The 14043-nt window shown below is 38.2% G+C and overlaps 1 protein-coding gene across 1 annotated transcript in view; it reads left to right on the top strand.

The window, feature by feature from the left end:
• ZEB1 (zinc finger E-box binding homeobox 1) overlaps nt 1-14043 on the top strand; it is a 197028-nt gene that overhangs the window by 169228 nt on the left and 13757 nt on the right. The window contains exons 2-5 of the mRNA XM_009895127.1: nt 805-1005; nt 6275-6337; nt 7989-8150; nt 12379-12581. Coding sequence (XP_009893429.1) covers nt 805-1005; nt 6275-6337; nt 7989-8150; nt 12379-12581 — 629 coding nt within the window. The remainder of the gene's footprint in view (nt 1-804; nt 1006-6274; nt 6338-7988; nt 8151-12378; nt 12582-14043) is intronic.

The following is a 14043-nucleotide window of genomic DNA, read 5'->3' as shown; positions in this document are numbered from 1 at the left end:
GTGATGTCCGGGTGTAATTACAAGAGCATCTTAGCTTGGATCAGGAGCGCTTTAGCCCTTCTGAATCAAATCTCTTTATTGTTCCCATTTATTGCTCCTCAATTCACATACCCAGAGCATGGGGCTGGCAGTGATTACAGAAAAGCCAGCGTGAGAATGGACAGGGTGAGCCGAGCTAGCGTGCGTAGCTGCAGACAGGGGTTTGCTCCGTGGGACCAGAGAGGAGCGACTGAGTCGCCCTCTCTGGAGCGCACTCAGCCTGCGGCCGCCTGGTCCTCTGTGCCAGTGGTTTCCCTGCCGTTTTGTTCCTGCTGTACCCCACTGATTGCTATGTACGTACAGCCTATCCTCATTACACACATCTCTCTCTAACAGAATATTTATGAGCATTAAGTGTTTCACAGACTGTTGGCCGGGCGATAGTATTTTTAAAGGAAACATACAGTAATGCTGGTATCCAAATTGGAGTGAGGCCTGATGCTTCAGTGTGGTCCAGAATACAACTCTGGAGTTGTTCACTGCCTTTTCTTGTGTAGCCTTACGCTGGGTGTGCAGAAATGAGAGGTACCATGGCTCCTAGCAGTGGTGGAAGCCCAGCAGCCGTCAGATGTGTCCTTGTGTGCCACCATTACATCCAAGTCATTCATAAGCCACTGCCATCCCCGTGTGCAGAGAAGAGATAATAATGTGACTCCATAGAGATGCCCCAGATAAAGTAGCTGGCCCCAGTACTGAAAGCTTTGGACCTCCATGCTGTAAATTAAGAGTATATTGATCCGTATTTTGCATTTTGTCTGTCCACAGTCACCAATTATAATAACGTGGTAGAAGCAAACTCAGATTCAGACGATGAAGATAAATTGCATATAGTGGAAGAAGAAAGTGTAACTGATGCAGCAGACTGTGATGCTAGTGTGCCAGAAGATGACTTGCCAACAGACCACACAGTATTACCAGAAAACAGCGAAAGAGAAGGGAGTACAAACAGTTGCTGGGAAGATGAAGGTACGTTCATTTTCACTGATGATGCAATGTAGTGAAAGGTTTCTAAAGCAAAAACTTGATAGAACTTGGTTTGGTCACTTTGTTACTGAAATAACGTGGTGTTCACAATCAAAAAAGAGGTTTTCTAATGTATTTATTGTAATATATTTCATGTTCTTTATTTAATATTTGAGGCGGATTTGAAGGTGCATTAATTCCACTTGCATAGTTAAACAGGAGCTTCAAATCTGTGGACACAGCGTTCTCAAGGGAGATCAGAGACTAGTTACTTGCTTTTAGCTTTTCCAAGTCTTTTTGCATCACAGGTCTCTGCTATAGCTCCCGGTAAGGTTCAGGGTTTGCTCAGCTTGGGGAGTGAGCAGAAAGCCAAAAACACGAAACAAAACATTCAGGTGTAAGTTTCTGCCTGTGAGCTGCTTCTGCCTTTTCCCTTGTAAAATATAGCCAGAAAAAGTAATGTTTAGATTATTAGTTTTAGAATTTACTATCTTACTCATAATGAATCTGTATTTTGAAAACACTGGAAGGAGGTAAATGTTGTACATATTATGCAGCAGCTTTAGAAGCTGAAAATTTGAAGCAATCAGGAAATGGGCCTTTTTTACTGTGGAATCAGATACTGAGTTTCATAATATCACACAGCATGCTTACGTTTGAGCCAAATTGGGATAAATGCATAAATTAGTGGAATTCATTGTGGAATTTGGCCTTAATCCCCTGAAAGATACAGAATATTTTCCGACATATCCTTGTTTGTGTCTGAGCTACAGCCACAATTCTTTAGCATCCACCTTGTTAAACCTGGTGATTTGAGACAAATTGCATGACCTCACATCTAAATAAACAGAAAGCAGTCATATGGTCCCTAACTGCAATCCAGCTGAGAGAGAGCAGCTGAGAGTTCAAAGAATAGCATCAACTCAGCCTGTTTTTACATAGCTGCTATTGCCAAGGGATGCTGTGCAGGGAAATGAGTATTTTGGAGCTAAATTATTAGGTGGGTAATTTTCTTAGTTCTCCTATAATATCTTTGTTCTACTGCAGGCTATATCTATCAGAAATTGCAGTTACATGAAAATGGGCTGTGTGTAGACTATTTCTTGAGCCCTTCAAGCATTGGTGTAGGAAACCTGAAATATGGAGTGAAGAAGAGCCCTGGCTCACGGAGGTGCTGGGTCACGACCCTTTAGGCAGAACATTTCCTGGAGATGTACCTACAGGTAGTCATGACACGGCATCTTGCCTCAGACAACCTTCTGGGGTTTTTCAGAGCTCTAGACATGGGGTGGCGTCTTTGTGACTCCTTATTTCAAACGCACCATTTTTAACCTTTTAAAATTTGTTTGCTAAAATTAAGCCTTTGAACCAAATTCTACTGTGATTGTAGAGTCACAGTGTAGGCAATGTTTCCTCTGCCTCGGTTAGTGCTGATGAAGACAGGCTTTCATCAGTGTTGAGACAGACAAAAGATTAAACAAGTGCGGTACAGGCTTGCTCAAACTACTGTAAATTTCTTCTGTAAAAATTATGTATTCAGAAGACTCTCTTGTAGCAATCTGGAGGGGTTTTCGTTTGATAGTAAGGTTTCTTTAAATAAATTGTTTGAATTTCTGGTGATGACTACGTGAGAAAAATGAAGGCTACATTAGGTTTTATGGAGCTTTGATTTGCTATGGTAAAATACTATTTACTCTTTTATAACATTCCTAGAAGGAAAGGTGTGAGCTGAAAATCATATCGTCAGTCTCGGTTGCACATTAGAAATCCAAAGAGAGGGGTACTGAATACGTGATCTCTCATACAGAGAAGGGTACTGGGGTAGGTGTCCGTGCAACACTAATACCATCTTAAGGACTAGTGACTATTTTTAGAACACATGCACTACAGCAGTTTTAGTAAGTTGTGTTTCATTGGTAGAGTAGTACTTAAAGTTCCTGGTTTTAGTTGAACTTGACAGAATTAGTTTTTTACATATTTATTCTGTTCATGAATGCCCAAGAATAGAAACAACACACGTAACATTTCTTTATCAGATTAGTTTCCTTCCGTTTCCAGTCATTCTAACTGAATTTCTAAAAGACCTTCGGAACAGGTGTTTTAAATGTAAGGTGTGTATCTCAAGAGGTTTAACTGAAACAGTCATAAGAGTTTGAAAAAGTGAACCACGTGTATCCTGCACAAGTTGTTGGCAGGGTGCCAGCATTCATGTGTGCAATGATTCTGTAATACGATTTTAATTTTTTTTGCTTTAAAGTAAAACCTATGCTACGACTTAAAAAAAAATTAAGCACAGGTTAAACTTCATGACTTATTATATTAATAGACTTAAAAAAGCATCATTATGTATTATAAGTATTTAGCAAATCTGGAGATCTCAGACCTGGAACTAAAATATCTTTGAAAAACTGAAAATTTAAAAAAAGTGTCCAGACATTGAAATAACCTTTAAAATTAATGAAGTTACATTTTATGTTCAAGCTCCTCCTGGAACTCAAAAATTCCTTTAACTGATAAAATTCTAGTTGAGTTTGTGTGCTGTAAGAAGGGTTGTGTTCTTTCAGTGTGGTGGGTTGCCGAGGAAGATTGCTGCATTATTTTGTATCGATTTCTTTTGGGAGGAAGGCTAGAAAAGCATGGCATGTTTTTGATCAACCAGGCAATACTGTAAGCTGTAAATAGTGCTTGCTACATGCCAGTTGTATATCAGGAAATTAGCTCTAAAGAATTTAAATTAGAAACTCTTTTGATGGGCTTTGGAATTTATTCCCTTCTCTGGAGATAAGACTGCGGTGGAAATTTCCGTGAAGTTTGTCTTTCTGCTTACAACCAAAATTTCCATTTTGCTAGTGGTTTAAATTTGATCACTTATCTTACCCATGCAGAGATCTTTACAGTCAGCCGATGACACAGTGATTGTGCCATGCATGTTCACTGCCAGTACACACTATTGCCTGTGGTCTGAATATCATTAGCATTTAACCCTAGGAAGTCCCACCGTATCTCTAAGCAGGTGCTCATAAGCAATGATGAGATACAGAAGTCCAAGAACATGTTTTACAATTATCTGGTACGTCCAGATGTAATGCCAAGATTGATATTCATGCCCTAGATGCTGTTCGTGGAGACCTGTATTTAAGCAGTTATTCAGCAGGTAGCTCACATTTCTTCTGGAATCCAGAGCTGTGATTTCTCATTGGTGTAACAGTGTCTTAAGATCTGTTCCCCCATCATCACATCCCTTCTCGTTGCTCCCCAGCAGCTGTATTTGCAGCGTGGTAATTGGGCTTCTGAGGGCACAATTAGAAAGTTGCCTTCCTATGCTGACCAGTCATAGCTAACATTATGACTTAACATTTTTCAAATTATTAATTATTCCTGCAGCATTAAGGAAGATCACCCCCTGTGGAGGAGGGCTTCTCCCTGTCTCATACCCCACTTTTAGATATTGGGTAGAGACAGTATCAAACAGAGCTTCTGATTACTAGAACTGAGAAGGTTTTTAACTTCACTGAGGTTAATCTGTAATGCCATCAATTCCTTGACATTCCCTTGGGAAGCGTATCTTGTATTTGTACTGAAGGCAATGGAATTTGCTAGAGGCACTGTAATTTAAATTTCTATGAGTAATAACTTACTGATATTCCCCCTGTTCTGCAGAGGCTATTTCATAATGGAGAAAAATCACAAACCCTTTTTAAAGAAAAATAGTATGTTTGCATCATTGTTTTTAAGAAATTAAATTTTGAGTTTAAATTTGCATTGCATGCAGTGATCCATCTTACAGATTCTGAACCAAGTCTCTGAAACCATGAGCCAAAAATATAATTAGTTCATAATCCAATATTCACCAGTAAAATATGGACCGGTTTGGAGGGTTTTGTAGATGGCAACTAAAATAAAAGTAACATTTAAGTGTTACAGTTTCCTTTTAAGCATATTTCTTGTTTGTGACTATCTGCAGATACAGCTTCCACATATTTGGGCGTGTGGGATTTTATCAAGGTAGACAGAATTAACAGTCTTTTCCTTTGAGGAAGCCGTTTTAATATGAGAATTTAAGGTTGTCCTGGAATTTATCATCTTCCGTATAAAGGAGAAATTGAGTTCTCCTGTAATTAAAAAGCTGGAATGTTTGGGGGTTTTGACTAGCCAAAACAAAGAATTTTTCCCTGCACTGAAGTAGCGTGAAGTAAGCTAAATAAAAGTTAACAGTTGCTGTTTCAGGCCATAGCAGTTGTGTAGTCTGACCTCCTCTGTCATCAAAGAGTCTTTTTCTGCTGTGTAGCTCTGAAGCATCTAAAGTTTTCGTAATTAAACTATGAAATGCTGCTTTAATTTCACACATGTTAGCATAGCATATGACCGATAAAGGAGTGAAAAAACCAACATAGGTTTCCTACGCACCCCTGCTGTAAGCCAGTTACTGGCAGAGATGACAGCAGTGGCCTTTCCAGTAGGAACTTCCCGTGGAGGCTAACCAACGTATGTAAATTAGGAACAATTTTAGCCAGTTATTGATTTGAACCAACAACCTGTAATGAGTTAAAACTTCCATCCTTGAATGCTGCAGCTCGGCAGGAGCTGGTGGCGCTTCAGAAGCAGGTGGGCTCTGTGGCGTTGGTTCTACGGACGTCTGGTGCCTGCAAACACATGCTGGATATTGGAACTGATATGTGAAGTGTTTTTGTAGTGCAGAAGTGATCTGAAGTGGGGAGCATGTGTTTAAAATCCTTGTTTCTTTAATCAATCGCAGCCTGTAAATGGTTTCTAGATGATTTACAAGAAAGAGCGCATTAGGTAGCTGTTTGCAAACGTTACTAGCAAATCATCGGGTATTTCTGAAAACTGCTAATTGGAGAAAATAATGTAAAATATTTGTTTTATGATACTCTGGTTTCCAGAAATAATATTGCTATGTATCAGGTAGCTGCATTTTAGATAGGGTTATTTAAGTAGCTGACTCTGTATTTGCTGGAGAAACACACCGTCCCTGTCTTTACCTTTCTTCAAATGATGGTTAGTGTTTAGTATTGCTTCCTTTTAAGATTTCGGTTTTTTAACCATGGAATATCTTTGTGGTTCAACCAATTACACAATGCTGAAATAATGTGGAATCCATATTTTTGGAAGAACTTTGTGTTTAAATGCAGTTCTTCTAAACAGTACAGAAATGGAAAGAATTGCTGAGGAAATAAATATATTAAGTTGTTGTCTGTGTGGCTTTTTTTTTTAATATTTATTCTTCTTTTTGTGAAATGTACTGTTTCAGCTGGAAAAGAAACAAAGGAAATCCTGGGGCCTGAAGCTCAGACAGATGAAGTTGGATGTACAGGTATTTCTTTGTTAATCTGAGTCCCTTATTCATAAAGTGCTATTGAATTTTGGCTGGGTGAGTATCCTTCTGAAATCTTTGGAGTTCTCCCACCTCTCTTTTTAAACGGCTTTACCCTTCCATGCTAGAGGTCTTAAACTGTAGACAGTGTTTTAGCTGAGGAAGAACTGTCTGGGCTCCTTTCAGGTGTCCTGGGTCCGGAGGCGTAGCTGGCCAGTGACACAGAGCAGTCCCCTCACACGAGGGCTGATGGCAGTGCCACTGCAGCACCGCATCTCCTAATGACTTCAGGAAAGAGAGCAAAACGAGGAACAGCACTGATCTTATGCACAGTGGTATAGAATACAAGTACAGGTCAACAGATAGTGTTTAAAACTAATAATGAATATACCAAAATAAACTTGAGATAATACTGTGTCTTATTATCAGCTCCTCTGTACTGATAACACAGAAGGCAAAATAAAACATGTATCTTTGGTTTCAGAATCAAACCACAACAGACGCTTCGTTATTTTGTTATTTCACTGGTTGACAAAATATTTAACATATAACCCATCCAGCTTTTTTAAAGACTCTAATACTTTGGTTTTTAATGTTTTTATTTAAAATTTAACATTTTTATTTAAAAAAAAACCAACTAAACATTGATACGTTTAAAACTAGATCGACACATTCTTTTAGTTGCTGTAAAGTCAGGTTTCCTCAAACAAGTACAAAGAACTACATTATGTATTACATAACAGTCTATATATGAGAAAGACTGTCTCATGTCATAAAAAGATTGTGTCAAATTGTAAATTGAGTATGTGACTTTATGCTGAGAGATGAATCGTAAAACTTCTTCCTATTAAGAGTGTACCTCACATTATTAACAGTGGAGGAGATCTGTCATGATTAATGTGCCATAGGCAGAGCTCTCGCAGAACATTCCACCATGGTAAAAGTAAACTCTATCCATAATGTATTTAGACAAATATTTGGTAGCAAATATTTATCACATAACATTAAGTAAAATATTTAATTTATTATTTGTTGACTTGTAAATACAGTTACTGTTCATTGATTGTTTTCTTAAGTTTTAAACTGGAAAATGTTGGAGGTTGTTAACTAGGTCTGAAACCTTTTTGATACCCGTATCTGACGCCAGAGAGCAAGCCGCTCAAAGTTCAAGTTCACTTCATGTCAGCTGGCGAACTTGTTATTTGGAGTTTAAACATCTTCTGGGTTTGCACTAATGAACAGGTCTTAAATAACATTAAAGATTATGTCTTGAAGGCAACAAATTGACTTTTGCAAACATAGGAGCCAAGACTGTAATCTGGCCTTCAAACTACAAGGGCAAAATCGTAATTAATGTTGCGTTTAAGATTTTTAGGGAAGTTGAAGGGAACAGATAAATCTAAAATGATAAAAATGCACTTAGTTAAAGAGGCAAACTGTGTTTTTAGTGAAATTTTTAAATGTCGTTATGCCACTGGTTCTTTGTTTTAAAACTTGGCATATTCCTGCATCTTAAAGGGCTTCACCTATACGAGTCTTTGTAAAGAGTTTTGAAATCCTTGGATAGAGGGTGATTTGACTGTGTGGATTACTGAATCTCATTTGTGTTCTTTTTAAACTCTTCATTTCATATCTTGTTTTTCATGCTTAGTGAAAGAAGATGAATGTGATTCTGATGCAGAAAATGAACAAAACCATGACCCTAATGTTGAAGAATTCCTTCAACAAGAAGATACAGCTGTCATTTACCCTGAAGCACCTGAGGAGGACCAGAGACAAGGCACGCCAGAAGCTAGTGGTCAGGATGAAAATGGTAAACCTGCCACCAGTTCAGTTCTTACGAAATAAGTTGTACTAACTACTTGACCCATAAGTTCTGTTGTTTAGAAGACAGCAATGTATATATGTGTAGCTTTGGGAAAAAAATAATTAAATCTTAGTTAAATAATTAAGAGGGGATGGGATCCTCATGCAAAAAACATTACTACTTGATTTTGTGAAACAAGACACGTACTGGGGTTCGGTTGTATCGGTACATAAATAATAAACTGGAAATAAAAATTCAGGCTCTCATAAATCCATTCAGTAGCATTATATGAAATGAATAGAACAAACATTTATTAAATATAATGGGAATGAAGTAAGATAGTATGGGTGTATGTAAGAATAACTTAGGGGGAGTTGTAACATGTTTCTTTTCTTTTTGTATTTCTAAACAAAACCCGCAAAAGGACCTGTTAGGTAGGAGTTCATTTACTAGGTAGCCAGTCTAGGATGGGCTGTATTTTTTTTTCTGAAAAGACACTAGTGGAGAAAAAAAGAAACATTGTTTATATGAAAATGTTTATGTGAAAAAATGATGAGCTGTTGTTACATTTAAGTAGATGTCTTTTTTCTCTACGGAAACTTCATGCTAAAGATGTTCTTCTGAGTGAGATGAGAAGTCATAGTTTGTTCATTTCCTCATCAGGAAACATTGAAGGCATCTTCATCATGGAATATTTGAAGGGAAAACCTGTTCAGTTTGGTTTTGCGTCTGCGCTGCTTTCTGAAGTGTTCAGCTTTCATAACCTGTGAAAACAGCATTTCAACCAGATTGGGTTCCTTTATTGGAGTATTTAAGATTTTTCAAAAGAAAATAACATCCTACATAAAGGGTTAGGAGATGATGTGCTCCAGTCATTTAAAAAAATGTACGTCATTGAATAAAAAATGTTGTTGTAGCTGTATTACTGTACTGGAGTCTAAGCGAGAGCAGTGAAAGAGGTAACACTAACAATTTCGTTCTGCTTTTCCAGAGATTTCATGTTATTAGAAATTTTAGCCAAAAAATCAGTAAATTAAAATATTTAGTAAATTTAAGATGTATACATGCCTATTTATGTATAGAAATAGGACCTGAATTATTAATATTTTGTAGTTTACTTTACAAGTTTTGCAAAATTCAATGGAGATATATGCTTAACAGTAGCATCCTAAGCTTTACAACTTAATTAATTTAAGATTTTTATCTGTGGCACGGATTGTCAAATTAGTTTTACTGCCTTGCAATATGATTCCCATGTAATCATTACATTTGTATTAATAAATTAAATTGGACCTACCCCGGTAAGTTCACAGGGAAGTATTCTGAAAATAACGATACTGAACAATAATGTTCATTGTTTTTATCATTTGGAACAGAAAATGCTAAAAATAGAGTGTTATTTGCTAAAGATATGTGCTTCCAAACTGGGGGACTGGACGAAGTGACAGAGAATTAGAGTCTTTAGTGGCTTTGGGAAACCATTGTGAAGCCATTTGCTCCAGTGGAAACAGAATTTAAGTTAACGTGCTTCTGACGTTTCCACTGAGTTGTATTTGTGCTGAACTGGACTATTCTTTATGTCAGGTGAATTGAATTGTAGATGGAAAAAGAGAATTGAAGGGAAGCATACCATGTCTACACATGTGGGGATGGGTTCCTTTTTTAACATCCTCGCTAATCCAGGAAAAGCAGAAAGGGGTGGAACAACAGGACAACCAGTACAATATGAGCGTTATGTTGCCTATTACCATAACGAGTGTAAGGCAACCCATGTGACAGAGAAGGTGTTATTTTTTAGTAATAATGAAAACTGGTCTGACTCTTCTTTTCCACTGTTGCAAGAACAATGACACATTCAGTAAAAATAAAGTGAGTAAATTCCACACAAACAGAACAAATTGCTACTTTATAGAGCATATAATCAATCTATGGTGATAACTGCTGGGAAAGGCCATGAAGATCAATAATTCAGAAGTACTTTCTAAAGTACTGGTTAATTTTATGAGTATTAATAATGCTTATAGTTCTGCAACTTAAAATGACAGTGCGTACAAATTTGCCCCTCGTGCTTGAGAGCATAAAATGATAATCTGCCTTCCTCTCCTGCTCTCACTCAGCACAGTAGATAGGTGCATCCTTGCAAAATTTTCTTCCCATTTCCCTTGAAGTGTGGAGGAGTAGCATAGTCATTGGAGGATACCACACCTTATAAATTAATAGTTTGATCAAATACTTCAACCCCTACATTTATTTAAACACACTTTTATCAATCTATAAAGAAAGAATTTTTTTTCAATCCTTACAAAAATTATTTTTCCAAAGATATAATAAGTTACTATATATGGGGAATAAATACATGCTGATAAGAAGAGATGGAGTAAAACTTCATTAAATGGTGACTTCTCAGAAATAGACTTGTGAAATTAATCTTCAGCTTCAGTCTAATTTGTCTTTGTCCTATGCTGATACAGAAGTAAGTTCATGAAAGCCAGCAGAATAGATTCTATAGATCCCATTAGAGTCATATTTATGGCCTCACATTTGATCTCTTTCCTTTCTGTCACTCGTTATGTCCTCTCTCCTTTCTGTCCTGCAGACAGTATGCCCTACTAACAGGTACATATCTGTGTATCACAGAATCTTAGAGCAGTTTGGGTTGGAAGAGACCTTCAAAGGTCATCTAGTCCAACCTCCCTGCAATGAGCAGGGGCATCTTCAATTAGATCAGGTTGCTCAGAGCCGCATCCAACCTGACCTTGAATGTTTCCAGGGATGGGGCATCTGCCACCTCTCTGGGCAACCTGTGCCAGTGTTCCACCACACTCAGCATAACAAATTTCTTCCATATATCTAGTCTGAATCTGCCCTCTTTTAGTTTAAAGCCATTACCCCTTGTCCTATCACAACAGGCCCTATTAAAAAGTTTGTCCCCGTCTTACTTATAAGACCCCTTTAAGTACTGAAAGGCCACAATAAGGTCTCCCCAGAGCCTTCTCTTCTCCAGGCTGAACAGCCCCAACTCGCTCAGCCTGTCCCCATAGCAGAGGTGCTCCAGCCCTCGGATCATTTTTGCGGCCCTCCTCTGGACCCGCTCCAACAGGTCCAGATAAAAAAATGTTAACCACATTTCTAATAACTTTTTTTCAGTTCTTTTTTCCTTGCAATTCTGTGTTAGGTAAAGAGAAAGGAAAATATTCTCTGGAGCTTGCAAGTACTATTAATTCCTTAGGAGATGAAAACAGGATGACTATTAAATGTTTCAATAATAGACTTAAATTTGTAAGCAGGATTTGAGGATTGTCTGTGATTGAGCTAATGAGATCTACAAACATTACTAGATCTTAAACCATGTGTCATAATTTTCAGGCCACTTTTTAAACAGAGATACAGAAATATATAGAGAGAAGCTCTAGTGCTGTATTGGGAGGTCCAACAGACTCGCTGTGAGAGGTGTGGGTTTGGGTAATCATACTGTGCTGACTCTCTCCAGTGTGCGCTGGGGCAACCATAACATACTATAATTAGTAACATAATACCTGTGGGGGAAAAACAATTACCATCATTCCTTATCTAAAACAAATGGAGCTTCTAGCAGCTGCATGTTTTCTTACAGTAATATATGGAAATGTAAAGCATGTTTGTTGGTTTTAGTAAGTTTGGAGCTGTCGTGGGTTCAGCTGGGATAGAGTTAACTTTTTTTATTAGCAGCTGGTGTAGTGCTATGTTTTGGATTTGGAATGAGAAATACTTCTGATAGCGCACCAGTGTTTTGAGTTGTTGCTAAGCTCTCAAGGCCTTTTCTGCTCCTCACCCTGCGCTGCCAGGGAGGGCTGGGGGCGCGCAAGAAGTTGGGAGGAGACACAGCCGGGACAGCTGACCCCAACTGACCAAAGGGCTGCTCCATACCGTGTGGCATCATGCTCAGTATATAAAGCTGGGGGAAGAAGAAAAAGGGGGGACACATTCGGAGTGATGGCGTTTGTCTTCCCAAGTAACCGTTATGCATGTTGGTGCCCTGCGTTCCTGGAGATGGCTAAATGCTTGCCTGCCCGTGGGAAGCAGGGAATGAATTCCTTGTTTTGCTTTGCTTGCGTGTGTGACTTTTACTCTAGCAAGTGGGGGGAGGGGGGCAGGGGGTGAGCAAGCGGCTGTGTGGTTGTAGCTGCCGGCTGGGGTTAAACCACAACAGGAGCTTACATTTATTTAAATATGGTGTATTGTCTCTCCTGTGTAGGAACGCCTGACGCGTTTTCCCAACTGCTTACTTGCCCATACTGTGATCGAGGGTACAAGCGTTTTACCTCTCTGAAGGAACACATTAAATATCGCCATGAAAAAAATGAAGATAACTTTAGTTGCTCCTTGTGCAGTTACACGTTTGCATACAGAACGCAGCTCGACCGCCACATGACATCACACAAATCAGGAAGAGATCAAGTAAGTGGCATTTGAATTAAGGATTTGTTGTCCTCTGTAACAAGCTGTGTTTTGTTATATGAGGAGAAATGTACAGAGCAAGTAAACAGTTCGTATCAGATTATCTATATGCTGAAGTCTCTGGAGCATGCACTTAAACAGGCTGCTGAAGTTAGACTTTTTCCATAGCTGTCAAAGGATGAGACTGAATTCCTGTGCTTTCATTTATCTAGGCAGTATGGTTGGGTTAAACTTCAATTTTCAGAAGTGCTTTATTGCATTTATAGGTAATTAGTTTTTTTCTGTTCGTTGGCTAACATTACATAAAAAATGTAACTCAAATCTAATCGCAAATCTTTAGTGAAGCACTTAATTTTTTCTTTCATAAATCCTGTTTGGCTAATTCAAAATTTACTGTACTGATTTTTGCCCTTAAGAAACAAATCATTGTGTTGATTCATTTACTTGAACTGTGAGACAGTTTTTAAATGCAATCCATGCTATAAGACAACATACAGATAATTTGTGCATAAAATACAATGTTTCAGTACTAAATGAAGCAATAAAAAGGGCTAAAGATATTCTGAGCTTGTTTTCTGTGGTTCATGGGCTGACTTGAGGGCACGGTTCCTTGAAATGCCTTCCATGAGTTAGCCATCTCGTCACTACAGAAGGTCCTGTAGAGGTTCCCCTCTCCATCGTTTTCCTTTTTTCTTTTATCCCCACAATTTTGTATCATGCATCCCCAATTACATGCTTCCGTAGCTTACCAGAGGCACTCTGAAGCTCAGGAAACAACTAAAACTCACTGAAAGAGTCAGGAATTATCCAAGGAAAAAGATACAGATTTGTCACCAGCAGGTTAGAGAGAGGGGGGCTTGGAGGTGTTCTCCTCTGACGACAGACTAAAAAGATTGATACTTTTCAGAGGGGAAACAGGAGAGAAACATCACAGAAAGATTCAAAACAGTGAATAGTGAAAAAAATGCAAAGGGAAAAGTACTTCAGAATTTGTTGCAGCTCCATACCAAAAGAACTTGCAGTAGACTGAAAGACTGTAACACAGAGTAAAGGAGATGATTTTTTAGACATTGCATATTAACCTCCATTCTGTAAAGTAGCACTAAGTCCAAGAATTTAACAGGCTTACAAACCTGAGTGTTTACATTCATGGGTAAATTAAATAGGAAAAATTGTTACAAGAAATATCAGCCATCCTGGTAGAGGGATTTTACTATCTCACAGGGTTTGGAATAACCTCACCAGCATATTCTGGCGTGGCAGTTCTTGTTTATTCAAATATATTTCCCATGAACAACACATTTCTGTCTTGCTCTCTTATTGACTAGGTTCCACTTTAAAGTTACTATCGTGTTATATGCATCTTGTATTTCTAACTATAAAATCTATGAATGCTTTTTGTATAATGCTTTTTTTGTGAGCTACCACATTTCTTTTCAATTTTTTTCCAGCTAGAAGGCTA

The sequence above is a fragment of the Charadrius vociferus genome, unplaced genomic scaffold (genome assembly GCF_000708025.1).
Source record: "Charadrius vociferus isolate BGI_N301 unplaced genomic scaffold, ASM70802v2 scaffold61, whole genome shotgun sequence".
Taxonomy (NCBI): Eukaryota; Metazoa; Chordata; class Aves; order Charadriiformes; family Charadriidae; genus Charadrius; species Charadrius vociferus.
The sequence above is the reverse complement of the archived record's forward strand: the minus strand, read 5'-3'. Positions and strand labels throughout refer to the sequence as shown.